The following is a 15,938-nucleotide window of genomic DNA, read 5'->3' as shown; positions in this document are numbered from 1 at the left end:
CTTTCTTCAGCTGAATTGGACCCCTGAGCCCCATAAAAAAGAAACAAAAAGGACCCTTAGCAAAGATTTCCTCCGGAATCGCGGAGGTGGCCATCATTACTTGAATGACTATGCTCTAGTTTGAGAAAATGATAGTCTTCATATTCGCTCCAAAATCCTCACCCAAGATTCCTGAAGACTCTTTGAAGACTCTTTCTTCAGCAGTATAACAGGTGTCATTTTCAATTTCATGGGTAATTTCTACCATTTATATAGCTGGTAGCCTTTCATCATTGGCACTCTGTTGTAGTATTCCATGTGTCATTTTTCAGTTTCAAGGTTCCTGTAACCTTGTAAGTAATGGAGGTGTCATTTTGAAATTGCAAGGTTCATATGTAAAATTAACAAAAACACCAACTTTGAGGTCCCATAGCCGAGAGGGAACCTGCCACGGACATTAGGCTTCAATTAGAGCCCCTTTATTTTGATCCGTTCTATTAAAAAATTCATACAAAACATCAATACGTTCAGGCCTTGCTGAGTTTTGGATCCATGAATTTTATTGTATAAACTAAAAAATCGACTTTGAGGCCCCGTAGCTAAGAGTCATTTTAGAATTATGCAAGTCTGAATTTCTATTCATCGATTTTTGGAAACTGGAAATATTGGCCCAAAAAATTTTACATCCCCAAAATTAATAGAACTGTACTAACAAGGGTTAGTTAGGTCGAAAATTTTGAAAGTTCTATTTTTTGAGGCTGGACATTTTTTTTTTTTTTTTTTTTTTACGCCAGGATTAGAATATGCCACCTTCACCACGCAAGGGTCCTGGCTGAATTGGACCCTGGGCCCCTGCAAAAAAAAAAAAAAAAAGGACCCTTACAAAGATTTCCTCCGAATCGCCGGAGGTGGCCATCATTACATGAATGACTATGCTCTAGTTTGAGAAAATGATAGTCTTCGTATTGGCTCCAAAATCTTCACCGAAGAATCCCTGAAGACTCTTTGAAGATTCTTTCTTCAGCTGAATTGGACCCCTGGGCCCCACAAAAAAAAAAAAAAAAGGACCCTTACCAAAGATTTCCTCCGAATCGCCGGAGGTGGCCATCATTACATGAATGACTATGCTCTAGTTTGAGAAAATGATAGTCTTCATATTGGCTCCAAAATCTTCACCGAAGAATCCCTGAAGACTCTTTGAAGATTCTTTCTTCAGCTGAATTGGACCCTGGGCCCCACAAAAAAAAAAAAAAAAAAAGGACCCTTACCAAAGATTTCCTCCGGAATCGCCGGAGGTGGCCATCATTACATGAATGACTATGCTCTAGTTTGAGAAAATGATAGTCTTCATATTGGCTCCAAAATCCTCACCTGAAGATTCCCTGAAGACTCCTTGAAGACTCTTTCTTCAGCAGTATAACAGGTGTCATTTTTCAATTTCAAGGGTAATTTCTACCATTTATATAGCTGGTAGCATTTGAATGACTATGCTCTAGTTTGAGAAAATGATAGTCTTAGTATTGGCGCCAAAATCTTCACTGAAGAATCCCTGAAGACTCCTTGAAGATTCTTTCTTCAGTTGAATTGGAACAAAAAAAAAAAAAAAAAAAGGACCCCTTACCAAAGATTTCCTCCGGAATCGCCGGAGGTGGCCATCATTACATGAATGACTATGCTCTAGTTTGAGAAAATGATAGTCTTCATATTGGCTCCAAAATCCTCACTGAAGATTCCTGAAGACTCCTTGAAGACTCTTTCTTCAGCTGTATAACAGGTGTCATTTTTCAATTTCAAGGTAATTTCTACCATTTATATAGCTGGTAGCCTTTATGACTATGCTCTAGTTTGAGAAAATGATAGTCTTAGTATGCCAAAATCTTCACCGAAGAATCCTGAAGACTCCTTGAAGATTCTTTCTTCAGTTGAATTAACAGGTGCCTCACAAAAAAAAAAAAACAAAAAGGACCCGTTACCAAAGATTTCCTCCGGAATCGCCGGAGAGCCATCATTACATGAATGACTATGCTCTAGTTTAAGAAAATGATAGTCTTCATTTTTTGGTTTCAAAATCTTCACTGAAGAATCCCTGAAGACTCGTTGAAGATTCTTTCTTTTGAACTGGACCCCTGGGCCCCACAAAAAAAAAAAAAAAAAGGACCCCTTACCAAAGATTTCCTCCGGAATCGCCGGAGGGGCCATCATTACATGAATGACTATGCTCTACTTTGAGAAAATGATAGTCTTCGTATTTCCAAATCTTCACGAAGAATCCCTGAAGACTCCTTGAAGATTCTTTCTTCAGCTGAGTTTTGGACCCCTGGGCCCACAAAAAAAAAAAAAAAGGACCCTTACCAAAGGCCCGGAATCGCCGGTAAGCCATCATTACATGAATGACTATGCTCTGGTTTGAGAAAATAATAGTCTTCGTATTTGGAAAATCTTCACCGAAGAATCCCTGAAGACTCTTTGAAGATTCTTTCTTCAGCTGAATTGGACCCCTGGACTGTACAAAAAAAAAAAAAAAAAAAAGACCCTTCCAAAGATTTCCTCCGAATCGCCGGAGGTGGCCATCATTACATGAATGACTATGCTCTAGTTTGAGAAAATGATATTTTTATTGGCCCCAAAATATTAGAAGAATGCCCCTGAAGACTCCTTGAAGATTCTTTCTTCAGCTGAACTGGACCCCTGGGCCCCACAAAAAAAAAAAAAAAAAAAGGACCCTTACCAAAGATTTCCTCCGGAATCGCCGGAGGTGGCCATCATTACATGAATGACTATGCTCTAGTTTGAGAAAATGATAGTCTTCGTATTGGCTCCAAAATCTTCACCGAAGAATCCCTGAAGACTCTTTGAAGATTCTTTCTTCAGCTGAATTGGACCCCTGGGCCCCCAAAAAAAAAAAAAAAAAAAGGACCCCTTTGCAAAGATTTCCTCCGAATCGCCGGAGGTGGCCATCATTACATGAATGACTATGCTCTAGTTTGAGAAAATGATAGTCTTCGTATTGGCGCCAAAATCTTCACCGAAGAATCCCTGAAGACTCTTTGAAGATTATTTCTTCAGCTGAATTGGACCCCTGAGGCCCCAAAAAAAAAAACAAAAAGGACCCCTTAGCAAAGATTTCCTCCGAATCGCCGGAGGTGGCCATCATTACATGAATGACTATGCTCTAGTTTGAGAAAATGATAGTCTTCATATTGGCTCCAAAATCCTCACCAAGATTCCCTGAAGACTCTTTGAAGACTCTTTCTTCAGCAGTATAACAGGTGTCATTTTTCAATTTCAAGGGTAATTTCTACCATTTATATAGCTGGTAGCCTTTCATCATTGGCACTCTGTTGTAGTATTCCATGTGTCATTTTTCAGTTTCAAGGTTCCTGTAACCTTGTAAGTAATGGAGGTGTCATTTTGAAATTGCAAGGTTCATATGTAAAATTAACAAAAACACCAACTTTGAGGTCCCATAGCCGAGAGGAACCTGCCACGGACATTAGGCTTCAATTAGAGCCCCTTTATTTTGATCCGTTCTATTAAAAAAATTCATACAAAACATCAATACGTTCAGGCCTTGCTGAGTTTTGGATGCATGAATTTTTAATGTATAAACTAAAAATCGACTTTGAGGCCCCGTAGCTAAGAGTCATTTTAGAATTATGCAAGTCTGAATTTCTATTCATCGATTTTTGAAACTGAAATATTGGCCCAAAAATTTTACATCCCCAAAATTAATAGAACTGTACTAACAAGGGTTAGTTAGGTCGAAAATTTTGAAAGTTCTATTTTTTGAGGCTGGACTTTTTTTTTTTTTTTTTTTTTTTGAAGCCAGGATTAGAATATGCCACCTTCACCACGCAAGGGTCCCGGCTGAATTGGACCCCTGGGCCCACAAAAAAAAAAAAAAAAAAGGACCCCTTACCAAAGATTTCCTCCGAATCGCCGGAGGTGGCCATCATTACATGAATGACTATGCTCTAGTTTGAGAAAATGATAGTCTTCGTATTGGCTCCAAAATCTTCACCGAAGAATCCCTGAAGACTCTTTGAAGATTCTTTCTTCAGCTGAATTGGACCCCTGGGCCCCACAAAAAAAAAAAAAAAAAAGGACCCCTTACCAAAGATTTCCTCCGGAATCGCCGGAGGTGGCCATCATTACATGAATGACTATGCTCTAGTTTGAGAAAATGATAGTCTTCATATTGGCTCCAAAATCTTCACCGAAGAATCCCTGAAGACTCTTTGAAGATTCTTTCTTCAGCTGAATTGGACCCTGGGCCCCAAAAAAAAAAAAAAACAAAAAGGACCCCTTACCAAAGATTTCCTCCGGAATCGCGGAGGTGGCCATCATTACATGAATGACTATGCTCTAGTTTGAGAAAATGATAGTCTTCATATTGGCTCCAAAATCCTCACCCAAGATTCCCTGAAGACTCCTTGAAGACTCTTTCTTCAGCAGTATAACAGGTGTCATTTTTCAATTTCAAGGGTAATTTCTACCATTTATATAGCTGGTAGCCTTTATGACTATGCTCTAGTTTGAGAAAATGATAGTCTTAGTATTGGCGCCAAAATCTTGAAGAATCCCTGAAGACTCCTTGAAGATTCTTTCTTCAGCTGAATTGGACCCCTGGGCCCCAAAAAAAAAAAAAAAAAGGACCCCTTACCAAAGATTTCCTCCAGAATCGCCGGAGGTGGCCATCATTACATGAATGACTATGCTCTAGTTTGAGAAAATGATAGTCTTCGTATTGGCGCCAAAATCTTCACCGAAGAATCCCTGAAGACTCCTTGAAGATTCTTTCTTCAGCTGAACTGGACCCCTGGGCCCCACAAAAAAACAAAAAAACAAAAAGGACCCTTACCAAAGATTTCCTCCGGAAACGCCGGAGGTGGCCATCATTACATGAATGACTATGCTCTAGTTTGAGAAAATAATAGTCTTCGTATTGGCTCCAAAAGCTTCACCGAAGAATTCCTGAAGACTCCTTGAAGATTCTTTCTTCAGCTGAATTGGACCCTGGGCCCCACAAAAAAAAACAAAAAGGACCCTTACTAAAGATTTCCTCCGGAATCGCCGGAGGTGGCCATCATTACATGAATGACTATGCTCTGGTTTGAGAAAATGATAGTCTTCGTATTCACGCCAAAATCTTCACCAAAGAATCCCTGAAGACTCCTTTTGAAGATTCTTTCTTCAGCTGAATTGGACCCCTGGACCCCAAAAAAAAAACAAAAAAGACCCTTACCAAAGATTTCCTCCGGAATCGCCGGAGGTGGCCATCATTACAAGAATGACTATGCTCTAGTTTGAGAAAATGATATTCATCGTATTGGCGCCAAAATCTTCACCGAAGAATCCCTGAAGACTCCTTGAAGATTCTTTCTTCAGCTGAACTGGACCCCTGGGCCCCCAAAAAAAAAAAAAAAAAAAAAAAAAAAGGACCCTTACCAAAGATTTCCTCCGGAATCGCCGGAGGTGGCCATCATTACATGAATGACTATGCTCTAGTTTGAGAAAATGATAGTCTTCGTATTGGCTCCAAAACCTTCACCGAAGAATCCCTGAAGACTCTTTGAAGATTCTTTCTTCAGCTGAATTGGACCCCTGGGCCCCAAAAAAAAAAAAACAAAAAGGACCCCCTACCAAAGATTTCCTCCGGAATCGCCGGAGGTGGCCATCATTACATGAATGACTATGCTCTAGTTTGAGAAAATGATAGTCTTCGTATTGGCGCCAAAATCTTCACCGAAGAATCCCTGAAGACTCCTTGAAGATTCTTTCTTCAGCTGAATTGGACCCCTGAGCCCAAAAAAAAAAAACAAAAAAGGACCCCTTAGCAAAGATTTCCTCCGGAATCGCCGGAGGTGGCCATCATTACTTGAATGACTATGCTCTAGTTTGAGAAAATGATAGTCTTCATATTCGCTCCAAAATCCTCACCCAAGATTCCCTGAAGACTCTTTGAAGACTCTTTCTTCAGCAGTATAACAGGTGTCATTTTTCAATTTCATGGGTAATTTCTACCATTTATATAGCTGGTAGCCTTTCATCATTGGCACTCTGTTGTAGTATTCCATGTGTCATTTTTCAGTTTCAAGGTTCCTGTAACCTTGTAAGTAATGGAGGTGTCATTTTGAAATTGCAAGGTTCATATGTAAAATTAACAAAAAACACCAACTTTGAGGTCCCATAGCCGAGAGGGAACCTGCCACGGACATTAGGCTTCAATTAGAGCCCCTTTATTTTGATCCGTTCTATTAAATAAATTCATACAAAACATCAATACGTTCAGGCCTTGCTGAGTTTTGGATGCATGAATTTTTATTGTATAAACTAAAAAATCGACTTTGAGGCCCCGTAGCTAAGAGTCATTTTAGAATTATGCAAGTCTGAATTTCTATTCATCGATTTTTGGAAACTGGAAATATTGGCCCAAAAAATTTTACATCCCCAAAATTAAACTCATGAAGAGACTGAAATAGGGTTTTGGGGGGTGTTGGAGGCCTGGAAGGAGGGAGGGTTCAGATGGCTGGGTGCCATAGCAGCAGTGCGGATGTTAACAAAAACTCACACAGAGAAAGAGTTGTTTTGGAAGGTGAGTGGAGCGGGGAAGGATTATCCCTGGCTGGGAGGGGGGGCAGGATTGTACTGTTGGATAGGTGGAGAGGGGTAGGCAGGCACTTGACTTTGTTAAGAGCTTGTTTTGTTCTGATTTTTAAGTAGAGGCTTTTTCCACATTTTATTATAGGATATGTACAGTACTGTACTGTAACTTGTAATGAAATACATCAAGCACAAAGCAAAAAAATAAAAAACAAGAAGAGATACAGTACAGAGAGAGAGAGAGAGAGAACAACAGCTGAGGTATCACATAGTTAAAGCCTATCACACACTCACTCTTTCCCCATTTTATTTTTATTTTATGCTACACTATTCTCATTTTTATTTCCACAGCATAAAAGATGTAAAAGCAATCAAACTTACCACCCAAAAGAGATAAAAACATTTGATATCCTTAGCGTGTGTGTGTGTATACAGTACGTACACATGCACACTCATATGCTTTGGTTGGCATTGAGACAAGCTATAAATAGCATGTGTTGCCAACATCTAAAAATTCACATTTTCAATATTTTTAATTTGAGATGAACTATCAACAGTGATAATACATTCTTTTGTGTACTGTTCTGATATGTGTGATAATCATAATTAGAGTCAACTGTACAGTAAATCAAGCCAAGCAATTAAAAAACAGGAAAACATGTGATACTATGCAAAAAAAAAAAAAAAAAACACACGTACAGTACATTGCTTCCCTTCAGTTGAGGGAGGAAGGAAGCAAGTTATAAATAGCTCACTGTGATGCCAACATCTAAGGCAAAACTTATGATGAATGCTGCATTATTAGTATATAAATGCTCTAAATTAATATTTTACTGCGAATGTGAACATTATATTTGAGATCAAATATAAACAGTGATAAAATATTCTCTTGTGTATTGTTATGATGTGTTATAATCATCTAAGAGTCACCTAAAAGAAAAAAAGACCTAAATGGTGATATTATGTGGTGAAAACAGAAAATGATAAACTTCTTTTCAGTAGTGTTCTTAAAATGAATTTGCTTTGGACAGTCGTCATTGAGAAATGTACTAATGGTGTAAACACAAGCTTATTTACAAAACCACAGTTTCCATGATAAGGCAAAATAAGCAAAGAATTGGAATATGCCATATATACTCGTGTATCATTCGATCTCAAGTATCACGTGACCCTTAAAATTTCATCCCTAAACATAATTTCATTGTATCTCATGTATCACGTGAGTTACATTTTTGATAGCCCAGTTAACATTAGGCTAAACTTTTTTCCATTGAAATCCCATCTTCTGGTTAAATAAATAAAAGTAAAAAAATAAAAATGGTCTTTACTTCCTGAGCGAATTTCATTTTCGGTAGATCACACTGTATTAGGCTATTCTTGTAGAGTGAATTCCATTTTTGGTAGATTGTAGTAAGCTAGGTTTTCAAACAAGATTACCAAACTTATGGCTTATGTGACAATTCATAATCAACTTTTATAATTAACAACCGCTTAACATTGCATGGACACCACTTACCAAAGAACTGGCCAAAACAACATCGAGTACGACAATAAAATGAATCGGGAAACAGCCGTTTAGTGATTTTAAGGGATTTCATTTTAACATAAAGTATGTTAGTTTACCTTTGCATACCTGTTTTACATTTATGTACAAAAACAAAAATAATAACTCCAACAATAATCCGTTTCTTTTAGCAACTAAAAAATTATTCTCATAAGTATCTCGGCAGTAGACCTTAATCAGCTGATTCTGAGAATGTCAACATTAGCCTAGCCTACTTAAATGCATATGGGGCAGATGATCAGTTATTCATACGATGATGATATAACATGATTATAATACAGTATAAACAGATTCAGTGAGTAAGATATCAGTTTCAATACCATTACCTTTATCTTAAATATAACCTATTGGATGCCAATGGATACTGTAAGTGGAACACCCAGCCTGGGCCACTAGTTCACACATACAGACTTTGTATCTAGTGTATGGTAATATATGGCAACAACTGATAGGAAAGTTGTTGTATGAAAATACATTAATGGTGATAATACCATGGTAGGCTGTGTGTAAACATAGGTAGGCTACCTACCTACCAAACTGTGTCATTTATAAGAAAGAGAAAAAGTTAGGGTTAAGGGGTTGCTTTTTTTTTCAAAGCGTATTTATACAGTATATTTTGTTACAAATATGGGGGAAAAGGTAGATAATTGCCTTTGGCATAAAGTTTCCAGTTTAAAGTGTGTTGATTATTGTTTACAAGCGTACAGTATTTAGTGTTAACAGTTGTGTGGTATTGCCAAGGTAAGGTGGAGAAGGGTATGGAGTTGTCCTGTAACACCTGTCGCTTTTTTTTACTTACCCTTATCAGAACCTTGGCTTTATTAATCCGGATAATCGAGAAATTACTGTAGTGTGCTAACCAAGAACCAAGTAATGCATTAAACATAACAGGAAGCAACCTAAAGCAAGCCATTCACGATCAGTAATTACTGAAGGAATTCCTTCAAACTTGGCAAAAATGATCGTGAATGGGGTTGTTTGAGGCCTGTCAGTACAACTGTCAGTTACACTGATGAGAATCAAACTCTGCTTGATTTTGGAGGCGGGGCTAACGCGCACTGAAGGGAACATTGACCGTGAATGGCTACCAGTCAGTTAAGTTATCAGTGTGAACCGCATGGCCAGAGTGTGAGGAATGTTGGTGCAGAGATTTGAGTGAGGTTTAAGTAGTTAAGATGCCGGAAGATAGAGAATTTTGGGGCGAATTTTTTCAGTTATACAAAGAACAGCCATGCCTTTGGCAAATTAAGTCAAAACATTATCTGAATAAAATATAAAAACGAAGCGTATGGAAAATTAGCAGAAAAACTTAAAGAAAAGTATCCTGATGCAACCACAGACTTAGTGAAGAAAAAAAAAATCAACATCTACAGGAGTAATTTCAGGAAAGAAGCAAAAAAAGCAACTGATCATAGGTTTCCTCGTCCATTCTTAAATAATTAAGCCAGTCTTGTGGTTCAAATCTCAGTTCCATCAAAAATATGTGTGATTTTAAATCCCTTCCCTGTAGCCAATCTTTACACCATTTTGATTTAGTCTTTCTTCGTTTCTTCAAAGTAGACTGCGCCGCAACAAGCCCTAATCCCATCAACAATAACTCATTATCACAAAAAATAGAGGAAGCCATTTCGATTGTCTAATCACCACGGTAGTCTATCCTACACTGATGAACGCACTGACCGTTAGTGGACGTCCTAGTTCTGACACTGAAGGAATTCCTTCAGTAATTACTGATCGTGAATGGGCTGCTTAAGATCTGACAAAAGTTTACTTCATAATGCTTCACCACACAAAATGGTCGAAGTGAGTAGTAGGTGTGGGGAGGCAATTTCCTTCTAACTTAACTTTTTCTACAGTTTTTTGGTTGCTTACCAGGCAAGTCTATTGCTGAGGCTAGAAATGTATTAAAAAATGGAACAAACAGAAAAGATTATGTCAGCCCAAATTATTAAAACAACTACAACAAAATACAGGGGAAGAGAAATTAAGCCAAAATCAAGGCATGTTGATCAAGAATCGAAAATCCAACATCGAAAATTTAATAACATAAATATTAAACCAGGATTAAGGTATATGTAACTTCAACTTCCGGCATACCAGTTTGTGAAGCAAATGAAGTAGACACTGATGCAAATACCTGGAAACTAAATATTTCAGACCTGAAATCTCATCAAAATAATAGAGGTGATGTTATATTACTAACAAAGCCAATATATACAAGCTGTGTCACTTCCAGAACGCCATGTTTGTTTACATTTAGGGCAAGGTGCACAGCGGCCCAAACGGCCTCGGGGCATAACTACCAGTTTAGTGGGTGATAGCAAAGCCTATAAATATTTTCTTGGTGATGGTAGGCTCTGACACAGCTTAATTTTCCCAAATTAGTGCAACTTGCTTGACAATGCCAACTTACTGTTCAGCCTATGGCTGTAACAACGACAAGGTGTTTGAAAAGCAGATCCCCAGTCTTCTTGTAAGTAGCAACATCCTGTCTCAACTGCTGGGCAAAGTTGAGAAGCAGGTACCTTCCAGACAGGTTGTGTTCTGTCCAGCTCATCAAGACGGAAGTTTCTTGAATTCCATCATGCGGTTCTATCTTCGCTGCAGGCTCTACTACTATTTCAAACTCGAGACCAGAAAAATGCTTACTCAAAGCAACAAAAAGAACAGAAAAGCAAAGATACTTCAGCATTTATAATGTGCCCATGTACTTGTGATTGTTGATATTGTACATAATGTATTTTTTCAATAACCACTGTTACATGGGTTTATTTATACATGATCATAATTTCAGTCAACACTGGATGCATACATAAATAATAAATTTATTGGTCCAGTCAATACCCTACAGATTGAAATCTGTCCATCCTATTTCACAATCTCCTGGTAGCCTTCAGGTGCATATTTCAACAGGCCTATCTAATATGATTCATAGTATGTCCTACATATTACATTATGTACATATTGTCATCATCAGTGTCTTTGTTATAGTAGATAATGCCATGGTGCATCTGCCTTGCAGTAGAGCATTATTGTTGAAATATTTATATCTACTGGGCTAGTTATTGTATTATTTTCTATATAACTGTAAATGATTGTGATTGTAAAAAAAATGGCAAAAGAATAATTATCATACATAATTATATTAAACAATGCTGGAAGCGGTGTAAATAATAGTATACGATGTTCTACATTATTGTTGTATATAAATGTAAATGATTTCAATGAAATATTGCAGTTTTTTAATAACAGTTAAAAAAGCCAAGAACGGTGAATTTATCTCAGGAAGTAATGCTATAAAATAAATTGCATTCAAGTAATGGTTGAAGGTTTGACCCATTTCTGTAGCCATAATTTTGACAGGTGTAAGCTGTCAGCTGAGGAGGTTGACTGCCATGACATGAGGTCATGTGAACTGCCTACGTAGATGTTTAAATAAATGTCATTGCTATTGTGCACGTGCATATTTTCATTAATACTGCAGTGTGTGAGTTAAAAGAGCAACAGTATTTTGGCTGCGAATGCTCTTTAGGCCAGAAAAATGCAGTGCGAGTGATGGTGAGGCTGTCAGACTGGCCCTGTCATGCATTCAAATATTGTCTGTTCCACACTCAAGTAAAGTAAAGTAATGTATGTCTGTCCTTTCAACCCATCATAACATCGAAAATATGTATATCAACTTAAATCTGCTGTCTACAGTGCTCTAAGCAGAGCCTGTATACAGTATATTGGCCCTGTGGCCGTTGGGAGCGCTGTGCACCTTGCGTTAAATGTAAACAAACATGGTGTCCTGTTATAATCCAATGGGAAGCCTGGAAACGACGTGGCTCGTATATATGTAGGGTCTGTTACTAACTTAATATGGTAACCAATACATCTGAATAGTTTGCATACCACATACATAAAATATATTAACAGCAGAACAGCAAATACTGAGTCATTATCAAAGCTTTCTATACGAATACGTTAAATAAATATGTTTAGTGCATAACTGTGGGTGAAGTACAGAGAAGCAAGAAATAAAAAATGTTTCATTTACTAACCACAATCTGTAATAGTGAAATACACAAGGGAAATTAAATAAAATAAATCTCATGAATATATCTCTAAATGAACCAAAGATAAGGTTAGTGTTTAAGTAATGATATTGCAGGTATAAGGATCTGGTTAGAAGCCGTAAACTTCAATATTGTAATAAGTAAATTGATCCAAAAACAAATATCAACGAGCAATTCATCCAGTGCATCTCAGAATTGTGTTTACAATATTTTTGCCATTTACTATAAAATATTACAGGTTAGGCAAACTTAATAAAAACAACAACATAGCAATGAACACACAATCCTTACCTCAGGGAATGAAGTTTGCAACCTTTGGGGTATATACATTTCTGGACCCAAATTAACTTCAAGGTCTTGGCCAACATTCACAAGCGTTAAAATAATTGTTGTTATGAAGGAAGATTTTGCTTCTCTTGGATTCAAAAACCCATGCCATGCTATGTTTCGAAGGTTCAGGCCATATACAGAACCAAGAAGAACAACAAACAGCTGACTCTAGAAGGGAAAAATTGAATCTTTTAATTGTACAGTATATGATTAAAATGAATGTATCAGTGGATGCTGCAAAATAATAAAGAACCAGATTTTGAAAGAGCTTTCCAGCTGTCAATAAACCAAGACCACTTCTCTTCTCCTTTCAGTGTTTAATTTTTATACACACTAAATATTTTGAGGCTACAAACTCACAGGCCACATTTTCACTTTTGTGAAATCATGCGAAGTGGAAAAGTCAAGATTTCCTTACTCTGATTTTCAATCTTTATTCATTTCATTATTCATTTCATATGGCATTAGTTAGCGTCCAGTTACCACTATAAAGAAAAGCCACACAGTATTCAGTGATGGAAAAATCTGAAGAGAAGATCTGATTTAAATGTTCCTTCCTTTTCCCTTGAATCTAGCATTAATTACTTTATAGATGCAAGTACTATTTGTTTCAACAAAATCCCATTATTTTACAGTGGTCTAATCTGCGGTAGCAGCAATCACCAGTTCAGTCCCATAAAAAGAAGAGGGGCACCTTTTGCACCTTGGTCCTAAGAATGCCTTGACTGGTTATTCTTTACTGGTCTGGTGTATGAATAACTTCTGAAGTCTCACCCCACCAGGATTACTCTTACTTTCTTCATAGATATCTTTTGTCATTGAATAATCCCAATCTTCAGTCTCTTCTACTGGACTAATTTTCATTATTAAATGGTATTAGCAATTACCCTTATTTTTACTAAAGTTTTGCCTTTTTTATCTGTTCTTTTAACTACCTGAACACCTGCTGCAAGTACCAATAATCTGTCTGCGAAACTGTAAGTACAGATATTACTTTAAACAACTGTTTGTTCATTTGTTTTGACAGTTAGGACGTCCTCTGTCAGCTTTTTCAGTTATCTATTTATCTATCTATCTATCGATCTATCTATCTATCTATATCTATCTATATATATATATATATATATATATATATATATATATATATATATATATATATATATATATATATATATATATATATATATATGACTTTTTATCACATCACCGTGATTCATATACAATCAGTAAGCTACAAACGTCCTTTAATATCCAATTCGCTCTGCCTCGGAAATAATATACAGTATTTTCATATATGTTACCGAAGGGGAATTTTTAGTTGATAATAAGTTTCGTCGTCCGTGGGCTCGAACCAGCGAAGGACAAGAACTCAGGACTACAGTGGACGCTTTGATCCACATGGCCATGTGGATCAAAGCGTCCACGGTAGTCCTGAGTTCTTGTCCTTCGCTGGTTCGAGCACACGGGATAAATATGAACTTATTATCAACTAAAAATTTCCTTAAAAAACACATATGAAAATATATTATTTCTGAGGTAGAGCAATTGATATTAAAGGACGTTTGTAGCTTATTGATTATATATATATATATATATATATATATATATATATATATATATATATATATATATATATATATATATATATATATATATATATATATATTATAATCAGCAAGAATTCGCTAGCAAATTGCTCCCTTTTTCGTTTCCTGTCTGCCAATCTATCGATAGACATATCTGTCTATCGACATGCGTGACTACTTATCTATCAGCCTGAGCTGGACAAGGGGTTAGCACAGTCAGAATACAAGGGATTAAAACCGATTGTAGGCCACTCCCTTTAAGTAGAAAATTCCTTATTCGAGGCAAAAGTGAATCTGTCTGGCTGCTTCTTTCCAGGCAATCCCCCACCCCCGCCCCAGCTGCAGACAACAGCTGAAAATGACTCAACTCCCTATGTGCATGGATGTGCCCCCTGCCCATAGGAGAGGGCATAATAGCGACAAGCAGACAAAGGCTTGCTCTCAGATGCTCGCTGGACTGCATGGGTTAAATACAACGAACACGCTCACCACCATGCCCCTGGCTCGACGATGCCCTTAGCACACCACTTCTCCATCTAACCACGTGGCCTCTAAAAGTATATTTTACCTTCGTGCACTTCGACCGCCAACCACGTGTTCCCTTTGCTGCTGGCCGTATCCATAACCCACTCCATTACCTGGCACTTCATGAAGTCCCCCACATGCTGCCCTTGCCGTCGGCACCCCTACATCCTTCCACGTGGAAGATCGCCTTCACCCTCGTGAATCGCGGGTCATCCACGGACCGCCTTCTTCGCTGGAACCACTTCTCCCTTACGGTAAAGTGCTCTGAAAAGACGTCCATTCAGTCACTCTTTTTCCCCGTAAAATTTACTCAATTTGAGTGCCACTAATCACTGAATCTCTTGTTAAATTCCGTCCGTGCTACTCGAGTGTCGGCAGTCCTAAGCCATTATTAACTCATCGAAGCCCATTGGCACCCTCAGTGCAGCTTCGAATTCATTATCCTTTTGTCAGTTTTCATTACTGGCGTATAATTTGTGTATCTCTCATTTCAGAGGGACCCTATATCATGGAATCTTCTCGGACTGTGTCTGGAATCCCCCAGTTTCATTCATCTCGTAGGAATCCCCTCCAGGATCAATAATTTAATTGCATTTCTCTTTCCCGTACTAATGTTCTTTATGTAAATATACTCCTGTAAGTTTACCCACATGTTTACGTAATATTTCCCTTCAGTAGTAAGAGCCTTACGCTCATATGAAATTCCCCCTTTTTCCTCTTGTTTTATGTTTCCCTGGACCCACGAAGTCGGAATCACAAGGCTAAAGTATCTGTAGCTGTTGCTACCTGTCTCACAGATAATATCTCAAACTAGATTGCCCAGGAAAAACATAAAAATGGCGACCTTTTGCCTGAGATTCTCGGTTTAGTGGTTGCATCCCCCCCTTTTTGTTTTCTGCTTTTGTTTGGGTTTACATCTGCCATATCAGCAATTAGCAAAGCTATGCTGGCTACGAGACAATTACGAACCTTTTGTGTAAAACCAGCACACAGATCCAGAAATTCCACGTAAGTAAATTGTATTTATTTTAGCATAGGAATTTTAAAGACATGACAGCCTAGGAAAAAATACTAGAGACGCATGCCAAGAAAAAAAACGAGAGAGGAGAACCGCCGAAATTTAGATTTTGAAGGTCTATGCACGCGGTTTGCATGACCTTCATGATTGGATATTTAGGTATTAACCATTTCGAGGAATAGTGCAACACCAATATATACCAAAAGAAGAAGAAACCACGGATTATAATGAGTAGCCTATGCAAAGGGGAGCGAAATCAGCCCATCACCACTAGG

General features: G+C 37.7%; 1 protein-coding gene and 1 long non-coding RNA gene across 6 annotated transcripts in view; both read right to left on the bottom strand.

The window, feature by feature from the left end:
• Positions 1 to 15,938, bottom strand: part of LOC136837462 (endoplasmic reticulum membrane-associated RNA degradation protein-like) — a 334,200-nt gene that overhangs the window by 94,779 nt on the left and 223,483 nt on the right. For all 5 annotated transcript variants that reach the window (XM_067102242.1, XM_067102244.1, XM_067102243.1 and 2 more), the window contains one exon: positions 12,496 to 12,702. In XM_067102242.1, coding sequence (XP_066958343.1) covers positions 12,496 to 12,702 — 207 coding nt within the window. The remainder of the gene's footprint in view (positions 1 to 12,495; positions 12,703 to 15,938) is intronic.
• LOC136837464 (uncharacterized) lies at positions 4,632 to 7,021 on the bottom strand. Its single transcript, XR_010852698.1, has 2 exons — positions 5,422 to 7,021; positions 4,632 to 4,835 (listed from the first exon to the last, which is right to left on the bottom strand). It is a non-coding gene; the product is annotated as an uncharacterized lncRNA (long non-coding RNA).

Source organism: Macrobrachium rosenbergii, chromosome 59, assembly GCF_040412425.1.
Source record: "Macrobrachium rosenbergii isolate ZJJX-2024 chromosome 59, ASM4041242v1, whole genome shotgun sequence".
NCBI classification, from domain to species: domain Eukaryota; kingdom Metazoa; phylum Arthropoda; class Malacostraca; order Decapoda; family Palaemonidae; genus Macrobrachium; species Macrobrachium rosenbergii.
Note: the sequence above shows the minus strand (reverse complement) of the source record. Positions and strands in the feature narration are given on the sequence as shown.